This window comes from Hemiscyllium ocellatum, chromosome 2, assembly GCF_020745735.1.
Source record: "Hemiscyllium ocellatum isolate sHemOce1 chromosome 2, sHemOce1.pat.X.cur, whole genome shotgun sequence".
NCBI classification, from domain to species: domain Eukaryota; kingdom Metazoa; phylum Chordata; class Chondrichthyes; order Orectolobiformes; family Hemiscylliidae; genus Hemiscyllium; species Hemiscyllium ocellatum.
In genome coordinates, this window is record NC_083402.1 from 97,712,166 (window position 1) to 97,733,146 (window position 20,981).

The 20,981-nt window shown below is 41.6% G+C and overlaps 1 protein-coding gene across 3 annotated transcripts in view; it reads right to left on the reverse strand.

Moving 5' to 3' along the window:
- The window catches only part of cdc42se2 (CDC42 small effector 2), an 88,571-nt gene that overhangs the window by 3,314 nt on the left and 64,276 nt on the right, over window positions 1–20,981 (reverse strand). For all 3 annotated transcript variants that reach the window (XM_060845481.1, XM_060845472.1, XM_060845491.1), the window contains exon 4: window positions 4,546–4,665. In XM_060845481.1, the coding sequence (XP_060701464.1) occupies window positions 4,564–4,665 (102 nt within the window). In that variant the 3' untranslated portion in view covers window positions 4,546–4,563. The remainder of the gene's footprint in view (window positions 1–4,545; window positions 4,666–20,981) is intronic.

Genomic DNA, 20,981 nt, shown 5'->3' on the forward strand with positions numbered 1-20,981 from the left:
ATTTGTGGGATTTCATTTCCACAAGGAGCATGTGATGGTCACTCTTATTGATACCACCATATACAGATGCATTTGCAACTGGCAGACTGGCAACATTTCTCACTCTAATTTCAGTCTGTGCAGCAGAGGTTTAAAGTGGAAGGGGGAATGTTTAAAGGAAATATGTGAGGCAAGATTTTTTTATACATAAGAGTGTTTTCTATTCACTTGCGGTGTTGATGGCTAAACTATTCCAGTACAGCTACAACACTGGCATCTACCTGACAATGTGGAAAACTGCCCAGCTATGTTCTGCACACAAAGAAAACGGGACAAATCAATCCAGCCAATTTCCACCTCATCAGACCACTCACGATTATTATCAAAGTTGATGGAAAGTGTAATCAACAATGCTATCAAGCAACACTTGCATAACAATAACCTGTTCAATGATGCCCAGTTTAAGCACCTGATCTCATTATAGCTTGGTTTAAACAGCTTGAACAAAAGAGGTGAATTCAAGAGGTGAGCTGAGAATGACTCCCCTTGACACCAATTCAGCTGAGTGTGGCATCAAGAAGCCTTGGCAAAACTGGAATCAATTCATTTAAGGGGGCATCACTCTGTTAGTTGGAGTCATATCTGGCACATAGAAGTTGATTTTGGTGATTGGAGATCAGTCATCTCAGCTCCAGAGAATCTCTGTAGGGGTTCCTCAAAGTAGTATCCAAGGCCCAACCACCTTTAGCTGACTTTCCCTCCAAGATCAACAGAAATACAGATTTTTGCTAATGATTACATAATATTCAGCAGCACTCATGACTCCTGAGATACTGAAGCAGTCCATGTTCAAATGCAACAATAATGTTAAAGGCTTAGGTGGGGAGGAATTTGTTAAATGTGTTCAATAAAACTTTCTCAATCAATATGTAGACGATCCTACTGGAGAAGGGGCAAAGCTTGATATCCACGTGGGAAATAAGGCAGGCAAGTGACTGAGGTGAAGCGGGTGAGCAATTTGGGACCAGTGACCATAAATCAATTAGCTTTAAATACTTATGGAAAACAATAGGCCTTGCATAAACATTAAAGTTCAAAATTGGAGCAAGGCCAATTTTGACTGTATTAGACAGGAACTTTCAAAAGTTCATTGGGGTAAGCTGTTCTGAGGTAAAGGAATGACTGACAAGAGGGAAGTTTTCAAAAGCAAGATAATGAAAGCTCAGAGACAGTGTGTTCCTGTCAGAGTGATGGGCAAGGTTGATAGGAGTAGGGAACACTGGATGACTATAGATATTGAGGCTCTAGTCAAGAAAAATAAGGATGCATGTCCAGGGATAGACAAGTGAATACGTTGAGGAGTATAGGGGTATAGGAGTACATTTAATAGGGAAATCAGGAGGGCAAAAAGGAAACATAAAATAGCTTAGGCAGAGAAGGTTAAGGAGAATTTAAAGAGATTCTAAAATTATATTAAGGGCAAAAGAGTAGGGAAAGAATAGGGCACTTTAAAGATCAACAAAGCATCTATATAAGGAGCCACAGGAAATGAGTGAGATCCTAAATGAATATTTCACGTTAACAATTACTATGAAGAAAGTCATGGAAGCTCAGGAACTCAAGGAAATAAATGATGATGTTTTGAAAAGAGTCCACATTACAGAAGTGGAGATGCTGGAGGTCTTAAAATACATTTTAAAAAAGCATAAATTGCTGGAAAAGCTCAGTAGAAATGGCAACATCTATTGAGAGAAATTAAATTCAACAGTTTGTGTCCAGTGACCCTTCATTATGGCTGCCAAAGCTGTTGAGCTTTTCCAGAAATTTCAGTTTTTGCTTCTGATTTCCAGCATCCATCGTTCTTATGATTTTATATAGATAGATAGCTGAAGGGGGAGCAGTAAACCTTGCCTACATGAGCTTCAGCAAGGCTTTTAAGAAGGTTCCACATTGGAATACTGGTTAGTGAACATTAGCTCACATGGAATCCAAGATGAGTGGCAAATTGGATATAAAATTGGCTTGACGGTGGGAGACAGAGGGTGATGGTAGAGGGATGTTGTTCAGACTGGAGATTGGTGACCACCAGAGTGCTACAAGGCTCAGTGCTGGGTCCACTGATGCTTGTCATTTATATCTGCATGAAAATATAGGAGGCGTGATTAATAAGTTTCAGCTGACACTGAAATTGGTGGTATAGTGGACAGTGAAGAAAGCTATCTAAGAGTAGAAAAGAATCTACTCAGTGGGCCAAGGAAAGGCAGTTGGAGTTTAATGTGGATAAATACAAGGTTTATGGTAAGACAAACCAGGATAGAACTTACACAGTTCATGGTGGGGTCCTGGGAATGTTGTTGGACAGAGCAACCTGGGGATGCAGATATGTAGTTCCTTAAAAGTGGCATTAAGGGTAAACAGCATGGTGAAGAAGGCATTTGGGACGCTTGCCTTCTATGGCTAGGAGTTGAATCATCATGTTGCAGCTGTTGTTGTAGAATTTATTGAGGCCACATTTGTAGTACCGTGTCCAATTCTGGTGGCCTTGCAATTGGAAGGTATCATTGAAGTGGAAAGTGTACAAGAAAGATTTACAAGGATGTTATTGAATTGGAGAATTTGAGTTATAAGGGGAGGCTAGATAGGCTGGGACCTTTATCCCTGGATCATGTAAGGGGTGACCACACAGAAGTTTACAAAATCATGCAGGGCATATAGTGAATAGCCAAGGTATTTTCCACAAGGTAGAGGAGTTCAAAACTAGTTGGCATATGTTGAAGTTGAGAGGAGTCAAAAGGGATCTGAGGGGCAACTTTTTCCACATAGAGATGGTGACAGAGGCAGGTACAATTACAATATTTAAAAGACATTTGGACAGATAACTGGATAGAAAATGTTTCGAGGGATATGGGCCAAATGCAAGCAAACAGGAATAGTTCGTTTAAGAAATCTGGTCAGCATGCATGAGTTGGACCAAAGGGTCTGTTTCCATGTTGTATGGCTTTATGACTCTATAACAAAATCTAGATAACATCCAGGCTTGGAATGACAAGTGGCAAGTACTATTCACACCACACAAATGCCAGGCAATGACCACCTCCAATAAGGTGTTTGCCCCCTTGACATTCAATGATGTTACCATCACTGTCAACATCCTTGGGGTTACCACTGTCTAGAAACTCAACTGGACCAGTCACATAAAGACAGGGCTCCAAGGGCAGGTTACATAAAATGGAATTCTATTGGAAATCAATGCGCATTAATTCGGGAACTTATGGTCTTTTGATAGTATCTCACATGAACTTCCTCAGATTACAAATGGCAATCCTGAGAGAATGTTCTGGAGTCTGCATTTAACTCAGTTGAGTGCAACTAAGTTCAATCCTAAGCATTCTGTTTTTCAATGTCTCAAACTGAACATTGCATTTTCTATGTCATATGCTTATCACAGTTGCAATATCTAGCACAATTTGTAAAATTGTGGAGTTATTTTCTCTTCATCCACTGTATTATCCAGAAATAAAAAAGACTGGATGTTCTGGAGAAACTGAGCAAGTCTGGCAGCAACTATGAGTAAAGAAAAAAAATTAACATTTTGAGTCCAGCGTGATGCTTCTTTGGAACCAAACCTGGACACAAAATGTTTAACACTGCATTTCTCTCCCCTAGACCCACTGAGCTTCTCAGTAGAACATAGAACAGTACAGCACAGAATAGGCCCTTCAGCCCACGATGTTGTGCCGACCACTGATCCTCATGTATGCACCCTCAAATTTCTGTGACCATATGCATGTCCAGGAGTCTCTTAAATGTCTCCAATGACCCTGCCTCCACAACTGCTGCTGGCAATGCATTCCATGCTCTCACAACTCTCTGTGTAAAGAACCCGCCTCTGACATCCCCTCTATACTTTCCTCCAACCAGCTTAAAACTATGACCCCTCGTGTTAGCCATTTCTGCCCTGGGAAATAGTCTCTGGCTATTGACTCTATCTATGCCTCTCATTATCTTATATACCTCAATTAGGTCCCCTCTTCTCCTCCTTTTCTCCAATGAAAAAAGTCCTAGCTCAGTCAACAGTAAACCTCCTCTGAACCCTCTCCAAAGCATCCACATCTTTCTTATAATAGGGCGACCAGAACTGGACGCAGTATTCCAAGTGCGGTCTAACCAAAGTTTTACAGAGCTGCAACAAGATCTCACGACTCTTCAACTCAATCCTCCTGTTAATGAAAGCCAAAACACCATATGCTTTCTTAACAACTCTGTCCACTTGGGTGGCCATTTTAAGGGATCTATGTATCTGCACCCCAAAATCCCTCTGTTCCTCCACACTGCCAAGAATCCTATCCTTAATCTTGTACTCAGCTTTCAAATTTGACCTTCCAAAATGCATCACCTCACATTTATCCAGGTTGAACTCCATCTGCCATCTCTGCATCCTGTCAGTACTTTCAATTTTTATTTCAGATTTCCAGAACCTGCTGCATTTCCTTGCATTATAGTTGTGACATCTGGTTTTGATGAGGCAATTATATTCACTCTGGATGATTAAGGCTTTGTACTTACACAGGTTTCATTTAAGTGTTATCCAGCCTTTGTGTCCACAAGCTGCATCTGAACATTAACTGGTATAGGCGGACCTACATAACCACCTTTGGACTGCATTTGGTTCTGAATTGAGCTCACCTAAAGACAGAAATAGGAAAGGTCAGATGAAAAATGGCTGGTTTTGTCAGCACTGGACTACCACAGCTAATGTACTGCAAAAAGATGCCACCAGTGGACTCACTGAGAATTTCACAGAGTTCTTACTTAACGAATGTTCCGATGTGCGATTGCAAGGATAATGCTGACAATGACTGACTGTTTTTGCTCTCAACTAATGGTTCCAGCTGAAGTCAATGGTACAAATGCTAGAGATTTCATGAACCTGTGCTGAAGTTCAAGAACATATGATCAATCATTTGGAGGCAAAAGATAAATTGAATGAGTCAAAGCATTATGCAGTGTCCTCAAGGGATAATGTTTGTTTTTCATAGGATTTCTTCTCACTATTTGGTGCATGGTTTACTCTTTGAAGATTGAAGGACATTTTGACTTCCTCTCAAGTGAAAGAACAAATGGAAATTACCTGCTTCCATGCTGTAGGGATTCTATGATTCTATGAATGTGCTGTCATCTTGTGGAATCATGTATTTACTTTAAAAGCTGATATTAATCATTGCTGAATGTACATTACTAGAGATAATCTGCATACATCGCATTAACCAAGATCCTTTATATGTGTAAGTGTCAATTTTAGTTAAAAGAATATATCTCATTTTTGGAAGTGGATTCATTAAAGGTGGATTCATTTTGGAATTTAATAGACAATAGACAATAGGTGCAGGAGTAGGCCATTCAGCCCTTTGAGCCTGCACCACCATTCAATGTGATCATGGCTGATCATTCCTAATCAGTATCTGCTTCCTGCCTTATCTCCATAACCCTTGATTCCACTATCTTTGAGAGCTCTAAATTAGGATTTTCTTTATCCATGCAAACATGGAGCCATTACACACAAATACTATACTCCACAGGTAAATCCTTACCAGTTATAACAGCTAGGTTTAGGCTTTAGGTTTTATTGATAAATGTACTCAAATACAGAACTACAAGAATACAGTGAAAAGTTTACAATGTTGCGTCTCATGGTGCCATCTTAAGTGAAGTGACTTCACCTGATGAAGGAGCAACATTCTGAAAGCTTCTGATTTCAAGTGAACCTATTGAACTATAATCTAGTGTCTGTGACTTCTCACTTAATTCATACAAGTATCACATGAATGCCCATTTCTATTAACAAAGCTATGTTTCACAAATAAAAAGAGCCGAACCATCATAATTGGCTGTTAAAATCTGTAGAAAGAATTATTAATTTGTTCTCCACAAGAGAGAAATATGTCTCTATTACCTTCTAAAACATTTCTGAACCTAACTCCACAATAACTATTATAGTTCAGAAGATGCAAAATTAATCTGTCTGTACATTAACTGTGCTCAACAGTGATAGCAATCAGAATCTTTTCCAATAAAAGCAAAGTACTGTGGTTGCTGAAAATATGCTAAAAACTGAAACTTCTGGAGAAATGTCAGAAGAGTCATACTGAACTTGAAACATTTAAGGGCTACGGGGAGAATGCGGGTAAGTGGAGTTGAAATGCCCATCAGCCATGATTGAATGGCGGAGTGGACTCGATGGGCCGAATGGCCTTACTTCCACTCCTATGTCTTATGGTCTTATTAACTTTGTTTCTTCATAAATGCTGCTGGACCTGTGGGGTTTCTCCAACAAATTTTGTTGTTGGGAATTATTTTACTTCTCTTCATGCAGTTACGAATTAAAAACAATGGGAAATCTTCCTTTAATGAAAAAGCTTTGGACCTTTTTAAGCCCTGGATTTTCTCAGTCACGCTGTGGCACATCCAAACTAGCAAATATACATTGAATTTGGAGTCTTGTTGTAATTTCTAGCAGAAAGCATTTTCATCAGAGGTAGGGCGGCACAGTGGCACAGTGGTTAGCACTGCTGCCTCACAGCGCCAGAGATCCGGGTTCCATTCCTGCCTCATGCGACTAACTGTGTGGAGTTTGCACATTTTCCCCATGTCTGCGTGGGTTTCCTCTGGGTGCTCCGGTTTCCTCCCACAGTCCAAAAATGTGCAGGTTAGGTGAATTGGCCATGCTAAATTACCCGTAGCGTTAGGTGAAGGGGTAACTGTAGGAGAATGGGTCTGGGTGGGTTGCGCTTCAGTGGGTCGGTGTGGACTTGTTGGACCTGTTTCTAAATATTCAGCCAACTGAATTCAAAGAGACCTATTACAAGGGTCTTATCTTACAGAATGCAAGTTATGACCTTTTTAGAGAACTTGTAAATGTTCATGATTTTTTTCTGTTAGAGTTTAAAAGAATTAGTTCTAACAATTTCAATAGCTGTTTGTTGACGTAGTAAATACTCTCTTTAAACTTCATTATTGCTTAGCTGCTTTTTAAAATTTATCAATAGCATCGTCCAGTGATTGGAACTAGATGTACCTCATCAACTGAGGTTCTAGACTGGAGTTGTTCACCTCGGGCAATCAGTAATGTCTTGGCTGACCAATATAACTAGGAAAGCCTTCGAGGAGAGGTGGGCACCGCGGGTTGTGGAGTGTTGTATTTTGATTTAGTCCCTACCCTTCCCTTCATTTTTTTGATCATGAAACGGCATTGCTTATCACTGGCCACCCCAGTGTTTTCTTTCTTCCTGGTGGTGGGAATTGAATAAAGATTTGTACATCTGTTGTCTTTCACTGTGTCTCACACCTGCACACACGCCACATGGGTGCTGGGAAAAATATAAGCACTACCACAGTTAGGCAGTTGTGTGGGGGTAAAGAAACAGGAAAAAAAAGGAGCGTTGCTCTGAAAGCTAGTGTGCTTCCAATTAAATCTGTTTGACTATAACCTGATGTTGTGTGATTTTTAACTGTGTGCACCCCAGTCCAACACCGGCATCTCCAAATCAGGAAAATAACCAGGAGATTTAGAGTCTCCTCAGTTTAGGGGACAGATTCCGTGGTAGGAAAAGAATAACTAGGAGAGTCCTCAGGGAGAGGTGGGCACTGCGAGATGTGCAGTGTTTTATTTCCCCCTCTGATTCTATTTTGACTTAATCCCAGCCCTCTTCTTCACTTTTTTGATCACTCATCATTGCCCTTTATTGAGAAGAGCGCTGTTTGTTACTGTTCACTCAGGTTCTTGCTTTCTTCCTGGTGGTGAAATACAAATAAAGATTTACGCACTTGTTGTTCTTCACTGTGTCCTACACCTGCACACACACAATATGGTTCCGCGCATAGGCGGTAGTGTGAGAGTTATATATATATATATATATATATATATATGAAAAAAGAAGTAAAAAAAAGGAAAAAGAAATAAAACTATGAGAGCGTTTAGGGAGAGGTGGATACTGCGGGTCGTGGAGTGTTTTATTTCCCTCTCTGATTCTATTTTGATTTCATCCCAGCCCTCCTTTTCACTTTCTCAAACACTTATGCATTGCCCTTTAATGAGAAGGGCACTGCTTGTCACTGGCCGCTTGGGTGGTTCTTTTCTTCCTGGTGGTGAAATGTCAATGAAGTTTTTTGCATTTGTCACTGTCTTCACTGTGTCCAACACCTGTACACACACAGCACGAGTGCTGGGGAAAAATAAGCACTGCCGCATCTGGCAGGAGTGTGGGGGTTTGGAAAAAGAAAGAAAAGATAACCAGGACAGCCTTTAGGAAGAAGTGGGCACTGTGAAGCATGGTGGGTTTCATTTCCCCCTCCAATTTTATTGTGATTTAATCCCTACTCTCCTTTTCACTTTTTTGTTCACTTAGACATTGCCCTTGAAGAGAAGGGCACTGTTTCTCACTGGCCACTCGAGTGCTTTTCTCCTGGTGGTGGAGTACAAATGACGTTTTCTGCACTTGCAATTTCTTCACTGTGTCCGACACCTAGGGGCACATGAGCTGGGTGCTGGGGAGTAATGAGCACTGCTGCTGTTCGGCAGTAGTATGGGGATTAAAAAATATATACATATAGAAACTGGGGATTCAGAAAATCCTCAGTTCAGAAAAAAAAACTGGAAAAGCATTCAGGGTCACCGAATGGTCATTTGGCACTGCAGGTCGTGGAGTGTTTTATTTCCCCCTTCAATTCCATTTTGATAATAACATCTGCAGACTACTTCACTTTTTCGCTCACTTAATCATTGCTCTTGAAGAGAAGCGCACTGCTTGTCACTGGCCATTCAAGTGTTTTCTTCCTGGTGGTGCAATAAAGTTTTCTGCACTCATTATTTCTTCACAGTATTCTACACTTACATGCACATGACATGGGCGCTGGGAGAAATGGCAGTAGAGTGGAAGATTTTTAAAAAAGTAACCAGGAGATTAAATAAAACACAGGAGATTCAAAATCTCTTCACTTCAGGGACTCACTCTGAGCTGCCTGACCACAGCCAGAAATAAAAGGAGCACTTGGTGGTAGTATACTAGGCTCTGAAAACAAAACAGGACAGCCTTCAGGGACAGGTGGACCTTGCGAGGTATGGAGTGCTTTGTTTTCCTTGTCAACTCTTTTTTTGATACAAACTCTGTCCACCCCTTCCCTTTTTCGTTCACGTAGGCTTTGCCCTTGAAGGAAAGGTATTGATTGCAATTCGCTACTCAGATGTTTTTTTTTGCTGGTGGTGGGACATGAATAAAGTTTTCTGCACTCATTGTTTCTTCACTGTGTCCTACACCTACATACACATCACATGGGGACTGGGCAGAGATCAGCACTACTGCTAGGGAAGCACCCTTTCACTTTTTCGTTCACTCAGGCATTGCCCTTGAAGAGAAGAACACTGCTTGTCACTGGCCAAAATAAGAGGGATTTTCAAAAAAATATAAACAGGGAATTCAGAATCTCCACAGTTAAAAGAAGTACAACCAGGAGAGACTTCAGGGAAAGGTGGGCATCATGAAGCATGGAATGTTTTGTTTCCCTAGCCAACTTTATTTTGTTATAACTCCTGCTCTCCCATTCAATTTTTCATTCATATAGGCATTTCTCTTGAAGAGAATGATAGTGCTTCTCACTGGCCACTCAGGTGTGCTTTATTTTCTACCTGGTGGTGCTATATGAACAAAGTTATTTGCACTGAAGTGTGGGTGAATAAAAAAAATAAACAGGGGATTCAGAATCCTCCAATTGTATTTTGATATAACCTCAGGTGACTGACTGTGTGGAGTTTGCACGTTCTCCCCGTGTCTGCGTGGGTTTCCTCCGGGTGCTCCGGTTTCCTCCCACAGTCCAAAGATGTGCGGGTCAGGTGAATTGGCCATGCTAAATTGCCCGTAGTGTTAGGTAAGGGGTAAATGTAGGGGTATGGGTGGGTTTCGCTTCGGCGGGTCGGTGTGGACTTGTTGGGCCGAAGGGCCTGTTTCCACACTGTAAGTCTAATCTAATCTAATCTTACCCCTCCCCCTTTCACTTTTTCTTTCACCTGGGTTTGCCTTCGAAGAGAAGGACATTGCTCTTCACTGGCTACTCAGCTGTTTTCATCCTCAACTACATGCACTCAACATTGGGTGCTGGGGAGAAATAAACACCATTCCTGTTAGGCAGTAGTGAGAGATTAACTGAAAAAAAAATAACCAGGAGAGCCTTCAGGGAAAGGTGGGCACCGTCGGGTGTGGAGTGCTCTGTTTCTCCTGCCAACTCTGTTTTGCTAGGATCCCTACTACCATCCCCACCAACCACCTCCCCCCCACACCACCACCACCCTCTTTTCATTTACTAAGGAATTGCCCTTGAAGAGAAGGGCACTGCTTGTCATGGGCCAATCGAGTGTTATTTTCCTGGTGGTGGAACACAAATTATGTTTTCTGCACTTGATGTTTCTTCATTGTGCCCTACCTACATGCACACAACACAGGTGTTAGGGACTAATGAGCACTAGTGCTGTTTAGCAGTAGTGTGGGGTATTAAAATATATATATAAATAAAACAGGGGATTCAGAAACTCCTCAGTTCAGAAAGAATTTGAAACTCTTGTCAAGTGGAAGAAGTCGTCTTATGTTAGGATGAGAGTGAAAGCTCAGTTAGGGTGCTTGAAAATTACAAGGTAGTCATGGAAGACCTAAAGAGAGAGCTAAGAAGAGCCAGGAGGGGACATGAGAAGTTGTTGGTGGATAGGATTAAGGAAAATCCTAAAGTTTTCTATAGGTGTATCAAGAATAAAAGAATGATGAGAAAAAGATTAGGGCCAGTCAAGGATAGTAGCAGAAAGTTGTGCATGGAGTCCGAAGAGATGGGGAAGCACTAAATGAATATTTTTTGACAGTATTCACACCGGAAAAAGACAATGTTGTTGAGGAGTATGCTGAGATACAGGCTACTAAACTAGATGGGATTGAGGTTTACAAGGAGGAGGTGTTAACAATTCTGGAAAGTGTGAAATTAGTTAAGTCCCCGGGGCCAGATGGGATTTATCCTTGTTCTTTGGGAAGCCAAGAAGGAGATTGCAGAGCCTTTGGCTTTGATCTTTATGTTGTCATTGTCTAGAGGAATAGTACCACGAGACTAGAGGATAGCAAATGTTGTCCCCTTGTTCAAGAAGGGAAGTAGAGACAACTTGGCAATTATAGACCAGTGAGCCTTAATTCAATTGTGGGTAATGTGTTGGAAAAGGCTATTTATAATCTCTAGAAAGGAATATGTTAATTAGGGATTGTCAACATGGTTTTGTGAAGGGTGGGTCATGCCTCACAAATGAGTTCTTTGAGAATGTGACCAAAGAGGTGGATGTATGTAAAGCAATTGATGTGGTGTATATGGATTTCAGTAAGGCATTTGATAAGGTTCCCCATGGTAGGTTATTGCGCAAAATATGGAGGCCTTGAATTGAGGGTTATTTAGAGACTTGGATCAGAAATTGGCTAGCTGAAAGAAGACAGAGGGTGATAGTTGATGGGAAATGTTCATCCTGGGGTTCACTCCTAGTGGTATGCCGCAAAGATCTGTTTTGAGGCCACTGCTGTTTGTCATTTTTATAAGTGACCTAGATGATGGTGTAGAAGGATGGGTTAATAAATTTGCAGATGACATGAAGGTCAATCGAGTTGTGGATAGTGCTGAAGGATGTTGCAGGTTGCAGAGGGAAATAGGTAAGCTGCAGAGCTGGACTGAGAGGTGGCAAATGGAGTTTAATGTGGAAAAATGATTCACTTTGGAAGGAGCAACAGAAATAAAGAATACTGGGCTAATGATAAGATTTTTGGTAGTGTAGATGAACAGAGAGATCTCTGTGTCCATGTACAAAGATCCCTGAGTGTTTCTACCCAGGTTGATAGGGTTGTTGAGAAGGTATATGGTGTGTTAGCTTTTATTGGTAGAGGGATTCAGTTTTGGAGACACGAGGTCATGCTACAGCTGAAAAAAAAAACTGTTGCAGCCGTACTTGGAGTACTGCGTGCAGTTCTGGTCAGCACATTATAGGAAGGATGGGGAAGCTATGGAAAGGGCTCAGAGGAGATTTATTAGGATTTTGCCTGGTATAGAGGGAAGGTCTTATGAGGAAAGACTGAGGGACTTGACGCTATTTTTGTTAAGAGAGAAGAAGATTGAGAGGTGACTTAATAGAGACATATAAGAGATTCTGAGGGTTAGATAGTGTGGACAGTGAGAGCCTTTTTCCTTGGATGGTGATGGCTGGCACAAAGGGACATAAGCTTTAAATTGAGCCGTTCAGGAAGAGGTGGATACTGTAGAGGGTTGAGTGTTTTATTCAGCCCTCCAATTCTACTTTGATTTAATCCCTACCCTCCCCTTCAGTTTTTTGTTCACTTATGCATTGCTCTTGAAGAGAAGTGCACTGTGTGTCACTGGCCACTGGAGTGTTTTATTCCTGATGGTGGAAAAAAGTTTTCTGCACTCGTTTTTTCACAGTGTCCTACATCTACACGCACATGACATGGGTGCTGGGAGAAATGAGCACTACTGCTGTTTGGTAGCAGTGTGGGAGACTTGAGGGAAACAAAAAATATAACCAGGAGATTAGAATCTAAAAAAAAAGTTTAACCAGGAGATCCTTCAGGGAGAGATGGGCACAGTGGGGTGTGGAGTATTTTGTTCCCCCACCAACTCTATTTTGATTCAATCCCCACCTTCCTCTCCATTTTTGCATTCACTTAGGCATTGCCCTTGAAAAGCAGGGCCCTGATTGTCATTGGTCACTTGTGTGTTTTCTTCCTGGTGGTGGAATGTGAATAATGCTTTCTACACTCAGTATTTCTTCACAGTATCCAAAACCTACATACACATTACATGGGTGCTGGGGAGAAATAAGCATTGTTGCTGTTTGGCAGTAGTGTGGGGGATTTCAAGAAAAAAGTAACCAGGAGATTAAAGAAATAAACAGGGGATTCAGAATCTCCTAACCTCAGGGACTCACTCCAAGCTTCCTGACCAAAGACAGCAAAAAAGGGTGACTTGGTAGTGGTATATCAATCTCTGAAAAAAATATAACCAGGAGAGCCTTCAGGAAGAGGTGGACCCTGTGAGGTGTGGACTGTTTTGTTTCTCCTGCCAATATTATTTTGATATAAACTCTGCCTCCCCCTTCCCTTTTCTGCTTACATAGGCATTGCCTTTGAAGACAAGGGCACTGACTGCCACTGGCCACTCAGGTGCTTTTTCTTCCAGGTGGTGGAATATGAATAAAGTTTTCTGCACTCATTGTTTCTTCACTGTGCCCTATAGCATGGGTCCTGGGGAGAAATAAGCACTACTGCTGTTTGACCATAATGTGGGGGATTTTCAAAAAAATGTATAAATAGGGATTCAGAATCTCTCCATGTCAAGAAAATAATGTATAACCAGAAGAGCCTTCAGGGACAGGCGGGCATCATGAAGCATTGAGTGCTTTGTTTACCCTGCCAGCTTTTTTTTTGTTATGCTCTCCCATTCACTTTTTCGTTCATGTAGGCATTGCCCTTGAAGAGAAGGACTCAGCTTGTCACCTGCTATTTGGGTGTATTTTATTTTCTACCTGGTGGTGGTATATAAATAACATTTTCTGCACTGGATATTTCTTTATTCTACACCTCCACATGTGCTATGGTTGTTGGGAAAACGAGCACTACTGTTGCTTGGCAGTAATGTGGGGAATTTTTAAAAAGTATAACCAGGAGATTAAAAAATTATAAACAGTGGATTCAGAATCTACTCACTTCAGGGACTGATTCAGAGTTGACTGACCACAGCCCGTAAGTAAAGGTGACTTAGTGACTATGTACTGGCCTCTGAAAAAAACTATAACTAGGAGATCCATTGTAGGCACTGCGGAGTATTTTGTTTCTTCCGCCAACTTCATTTTGATATAAACCCTGCCCTCCCTTTCACTTTTTCACTCACTTAGGCATTATCCTTGAAGAGAAGGGCACTGCTTGTCACTGGCCACTCAGGCACTTTTATTTCCAGGTGGCGGAATATGAATAAAGTTTTCGGCACTTTTTGTTTTTTCACTGCATCCTAAAACTACACAGGCATGACAAAAAAAAAGGCAGGGATTCAAAAATCCTCAGTTCAAAAAAAGAGCCTTAAGGGAGAGTTGGGCACTGCAGGGCATGGAGTGTTTTATTTCCCCCTCCAATTCTATTTTGATATAACTCTTGCCTACCCCTTCACTTTTTCTTTCACGTAGGCATTGCCCTTGAAGAGAAGGACACTGCTTGTCACTGGTCACTTGGGTGTTTTTTTTTCCTTCCTGATGGGGGAATAAGAATAGAGATTTTTGCACTTGTTTCTTCATTGTGTCCTACACCTACATGCACGCAACATGGGTGCTGGGGAGAAATAAGCATGACCGCTGTTTGATGGTAGAATGGAGGTTTACAAAAAAAAACTGGAGATTAGCACTGCCTCCAAAAAAAAGGAGTGTCTTCAGGAAGAAGTGGGTACTGTAAGGCATGGAGTGTTTTATCTCCACTGGATAATAGAGATCCCCAGTGGAGGGCTCTCTACGTAGGGGCCCTTCCCCTTACCTTTGGTGATCAGGGTGGAGGGTATTGCATGCAGCAGTTTTGTGTAATGGTAGGTTGTAATGGTTCACAGACTCCCAGCCCAATTGTTTGTGTTGTGGGATCTGTGGACCATGTATTGTGGGCATGGGCCCTTCCTTTTTAGTTTTCTTAAAGATCTTATTTTATGTTTTTGGCTCAAGTGGCTGTCAGAGTGGAGGTGGAGGAGTTGGGAGGGGGGGTGCCCTATGGCTGCAAGGGTGCCAGGGCCTCGGCTGGATGCTGCGACATGATTTGCAAAAAGGCCAATAGTTGACATCTGGCTCGCGGCCATTGTCATTCAACACCTTAAAATGGAGATGTTCGGACCTGACATTGTGCACCAATTGGAAGATACTCAGGTCATACAGCCGTAGCATCGTACAGTCCTATGGCACAGAGACAGGCGTTTTGACCCAAACTGGTTCATGCTAGCCAAAATGTCTCTCCATATTAACCCCATTTCCTAGCACTTGGCCCATATCCTTTTAATCCTTTCCTATCCATGTACTTCTCCAAATGCATTTTAAATGATGCTAATGTATCTACCTCAACCACTTCCTCTGGCAGCTCATTCCAAATGCATACCACCCTGTGTGTAAAAAGGTTGCCCCTCAGTTACCTTTTTATTCTAATCTTAAATTGATGCTCTCTTGACGTCAATTCCCCAACCCTGGGAAAAAGACTGAATGCATTCACCCTATCCATGCTTCACCTGATCGAATACTCCTCCATAAGGTCCCCTCTCTTAGTGTCCTATGCTCTAAAGAAAAACTCCTAGCTTGTTGAATCTCTCCCCATAACTCAAACCATTGAGTCTAGGCAACGTTTTTATAAATATCTTTTGCACTCTTTCCAGTATAATAACACCAGTTTAATGTACAATTGCAACATAACTTTCCAACTTCTATACTCAATGCCTTGACTGATGAAGGCCAGCATGCCAAAAAGCTTCTTCACTGTCCTGTCTACCTATGACTCCACTTTCAGAGAACTGTGAACCTGAATTCAAGATCCCTCCACTCCACTACACTCCTTAAGTCCCCACCATTTACCATGAAACTCCTACCTTGATTTGACTTTCCAACATGTAAGACCTCACACTTAACAATATTAAACTTCATTTGCCATTTCTCAGTGAATTTCCACAGCTGATTAAGGTCTTGCTGCAATTTCTGATAACCTTTCTCACTGTCCACGATACTGCCTACTTTTCTGTCATCAGCAAACTTACTAATTATAGCTTGTACATTCTCATCCAAATCATTGACATAGATAACAAAGAATAATGGGGCCAGCAGCACCCCCTAAGGCACTCCACTAGTCACAGGCCTCAAATCTGACAAGCATCCTTCCACTATTACACTCTGCTTCCTACCATCAAGCCAATTTTGTATCCAATTTACTAGGTGTGCAGTGGAATCCTGTCAGCACGTTACCTGCTTGGATGGAATTTCACATTGGCCCCAGGATCCCATATTTCTCACGGGAGTATGTACCCCACAACCTGAGCTGCTTCCAGAATTCTACTTTTGTCTTGTTCGAAGATGTAAATCGGCAGACCCTGCACACCATCTATTTCTTTTCCCTCTTCCACCACCCGGACATGCCTTGGCATGCCCACTTACCTCCTGGCGATGGATGATCCCCAGTGGATGGTTCTCAATGTGGGAGTCCTCTCTCTTTCCTTTGGGGATCTGGGGTAAAGGGTGCTACATGCACCATTGTCATGCAACTGCAGATTGCAGTGGCTCAAGGATTCCCAACTGTTTGTTCTGTGGCGTTGTGGACCATGTATATGTTGGGTGCTGGCACTTCATTCTCTGTTTAGTTATCTGAAAAACCTTCACCCCTGCCTTTTGTTTGCACTTCAGTCCCATGCTCTTGGTCTTTGGGCACCCAATGCGGACAGGAAAGGATCTCCTCATGGATCTGATCCTGAACCTGGCCAGGCTGTCCATTAATAGGTCCAGGCAGCAGGCTGTGAAGGGGGTTGTTATGGCTGATTGCCTACTCCTCTTTCGCAGTTATGTTTGCAACCGGCTATTCCTGAAGATGGAGAACATGATGTGCATCAATACTCTCGAGGTCTTCAGGGAGAGGTGAGTACTGCGGGGCATGGAGTGTTTTATTTCCCCTTCAATTCTATTTTGATTTAATCCAGACTCTACCGTTCATTTGCTTGCTCACGTTGGCATGCCCTTTAGAATAGGGGCTTGCTTGTCACTAACCACTTGGAGATTTTCTTCCTGGTGGTGGAATGGTAATAAAGCTTGATGTTTCTTCACTGTGTCCTACACCTACACACACAAAACACTAGGTGCTGGGAGAAAATAGGCACTACTGCTGTTTGGCAGCATTGCGCAGGTTTTTAAAGTAAAGAAAAAAAATACAACCAGGAAATTAGAATCTGCTCAGTTAAAGTCTGACTCCGAGCTGGCTGACCACAACCAGTGTATTATGCACTAGTAAATAAAGGGTGATTTAGTGACGGGACATTGGCCTCTGTGCAGGTATTTCATAAGTATGAGACACAAATTGGTTGACAACTCAATGAGGTTATTAAAGGGCTGGCTATCTTAGATGTATGGTAATGAATGCATACATTTGTTTCTATTAGTGCTAAATTACTTGTGAAGATTCAAATGTATTGAATGAGCTGTCATGACTAAGAAGATTTCTACTATATAGTGAAATTGTTTAGTAGGTATCGAGAACATTATTTCATCTCAGCTTGGCTCCTGACATACGTCCATGTTGAATATTTGGTGAGTTGGAAGGAAATCATTATGGCAAAGAGGAGTTGATGAATTGGCATGAGTTAGCACTAAGCTGACATTGGGTTGGCATGAAGGTTTGATAACCCATTATTCTTTCCTATTCATGTTCTAAACTATGCCAAGAATTGTCCCTTAAAAGAAAAGCTTAAGTCTGATTGCTATTCCTAAGTCACAGCATTCACAATCTAATGAAATGCTAGTGGGGTGCGGAAGTAAACCTGGGTCAATTTGCCATCGAAACTTTATTCATTTTTGCTTAACTGCTTGATCTATCTCTAACTTGACCCCATGCATAAGAGCAAAATTTACAGCCTTTTCTGCAATCTGATACAATAGGGTCTATCTCCATTCTGCATCACTCCCCATTGTTACCTCGTTAGTACTACTTAAATGTCAAAGGAAGTGAATAAATTTCGAAGCTTATAAAACAAAATGCAACATCATCAGTGTAAGGAGATAATTTATTAAAATGCTGCAACCTTTTTAAGGGCTATCATTTTCAATTATTCATTATCAGTAAAACAAAAATACAGCGCAGATGAGCACTTCAGTAGTTAATTTCAAGGATTGAGAAATATAAGGCGGTATGGTGGCACAGTGGTTAGTACTGCTGCCTCACAGCGCCAGAAACCTGGGTTCAATTCCTGCCTCGGGCAACTGTCTGTGTGGAGTTTGCACATACTCCCTGTGTCTGTGTGGGCTTCCTCTGGGTGCACCAGTTTCCTCCCACAGTCCAAAGATATGCAGGTTAGGTGAATTGGCCATGCTAAATTGCCCGTAGTGTTAGGTGAAGGGTAAATGTAGGGGAATGGGTCTGGGTGGGTTTGTGCTTAGGTGGGTTGGTGTGGACTTGTTGGGCCAAAGGCCTGTTTCCACGCTGTAAGTAATCTAATCTAATTTGGTTTCTTGCTTCAAATTCACTGATACTTTGTATGTTTGGGAAATGCAAATATAGCATCTTTGTTGAGTTAGTGCTAACTCAGGATTTTAGTCAAATACAATCGATACAAAAATAACACCAACTTACTGAAGTTTAATCTAGAAGGAAAGAGTATATGGTGCTACAAATCCAATGTTGGTTGACACTTTCACAAGATATCTTTCCCCCAGCCCTCTAGTAATAAAATCAACTGACATCACCTCTGTGCATGCACATGCTGTAATGAGCAGAATGCATCATATACCATGACCTTGGCTTGGAAAAACCAAATTTCTTGAGAGTAGTGCAGAGAGAATAACTCTCAGGTCAAAATTTGGGCTATGTTTCTAAGTTTGCTGAATTTGAGTTTTTTAATTCCCTAATCAAAATGAGCTTTATATTTCTCAATCCTTCAAGGTTAATAAATTAGTTAGTGTTTTCTATGTGTATTACTTGTACTTCAAAATGCCCAAAATACTTTCCTGTTTTCCAAAGTAAATCTCAGTTATTGGTGATCTTTAAGTTCTGTCAGAAAAAGAAGGCAGGAGTTCTTCATATCTTTAAATTGTTCTTTGACAATAATTGACATCTTTCAGTTGCATTATTTACTACAGGACACCTAAATGCTTGAACTAACTAAATTTTAGAATATAAATAAATTTGAAATCCAACAGAACCCTGACGTTGTAGCTGTTCTATTGTTGTGTTTTATTTCTTGAAGATTTTTTTTAAAATGTGACAGCAATATACTAAGATTTCCTGATGGCAACTGCATGCTTACTGCTGACTCCCTAGACTATACGTGAGATTGTTTTAGTGGAATTACAGATTTTTTTTTAAAATGCTGAAAATTACCGTAGCTCCTTAGGGATAGTTAAAGTTGGCACATTCAGAGAACTGGAGCAAACTGGAACTAATGCTGCCCAGCCAAAGGGGCAGCATGGTGGCTCAGTGGTTAGCATTGCAGCCTCTCAGCACCAGGGACCCAGATTCGATTCTCACCTTGGGTGACCATGTGGAATTTGCACATTCTCCCCGTGTCTGCGTGGGTATCCTCCATGTACTCTGGTTTCCTATCACAGTCCAAAGATGTGCAGGTTATGTGAATTGGCCATGCTAAATTGCCCATAGTGTTAACTGCATTAAATTAGATTCCCTGCAGTATGGAAACAGGCCCTTCGGCCCAACTAGTCCACACCTACCCTTCGAAGAGTAACCCACCCAGACTCATTCCCCATATTTACCCCTGACTAATGCACGTAACTCTATGGGCAGCTTAGCATGACCAATTCACCTAACCTGATCATCTTGGGACTGTGGGAGGAAACCGGAGTGTCTGGAGGAAATTCACGCAGCCACAGGGAGAATGTGCAAACTTTACACAGACAGTCGCCCGAGGCTGAAATCAAACGTGGGTCCCAGGTAAATAGTGCTGTGAGGAAGGCATATGGTGTACTGGGCTTTATTGGCAGAGGAATTGAGTTCCGGAGTCCTGAGGTCATGTTGCAGTTGTATAAGACTCTGGTGCGGCCTCATCTGGAGTATTGTGTGCAGTTTTGGTCGCCATACTATAGGAAGGATGTGGAAGCTTTAGAACGAGTGCAGAGGAGGTTTACCAGGATGTTGCCTGGAATGGTAGGAAAATCTTATGAGGAAAGGCTGAGGCACTTGGGGCTGTTCTCATTGGAGAAGAGAAGGTTTAGGGGAGATCTGATAGAAGTGTATAAGATGATTAGGGGTTTAGATAGGGTAGATACTAAGAACCTTTTACCGCTAATGGAGTCAGGTGTTACTAGGGGACATAGCTTTAAATTAAGGGGTGGTAGGTATAGGACAGATGTTAGGGGTAGATTCTTCACACAGCGGGTTGTGAGTTCATGGAATGCCCTGCCCGTATCAGTGGTGAACTCTCCTTCTTTATGGTCATTTAAGCGGGCATTGGATAGGCATTTGGAAGTTATTGGGCTAGTATAGGTTAGGTAGGATTCGGTCGGCGCAACATCGAGGGCCGAAGGGCCTGTACTGCGCTGTATCCTTCTATGTTCTAGGTACTGTGAGGCAACAGTGCTAACCACTGAGCCACTGTGCTGCCCCGATTAGTCAGAGGGCGAGTTACTCTTTGGAGGATCGGTGTTGACTTGTTGGGCTGAAGGGCCTGTTTCCACACTGTAGGGGTGTCTAATCTAAAAAACCTAATGTAGTATATTTAAAATATTTTAAACGTTTAATTATTTGGCTGATGCACATAATGAAGTAGCTTACTGAGCACAACATGCACTGTTATTTACCCCCTAACTCCCCAAAAGGAGCTACAACATAGGTGTAATTCAGTTCCTTATAATCATACGTAACATCATTTACAGAAGGATTAAAAGTGTTGTGAAAGCATACCAGTACTAAAAATAGCCTGGAAAGAGGAAGTGTTACTTTTATCATATCAAGCAGAATTCAGCTGGCAGCCGCAATGTTAAAACAAAACCTTAACTTTTTCTGTTAATTTAATAATAAAAGAAAATTCATAAATATTATGGTCATCAACTAATCTGAAGCAAAGAAATTTGAAGTCACAGCTCAGCATCCAAGCAGCACCAATACCATTAACAAGTAATGACTACTGCACCAATCAGGTTAATATCAAATTTCATGAATAAATATTTTGGAGATTTCATAACTAGTTATGCAAAACAA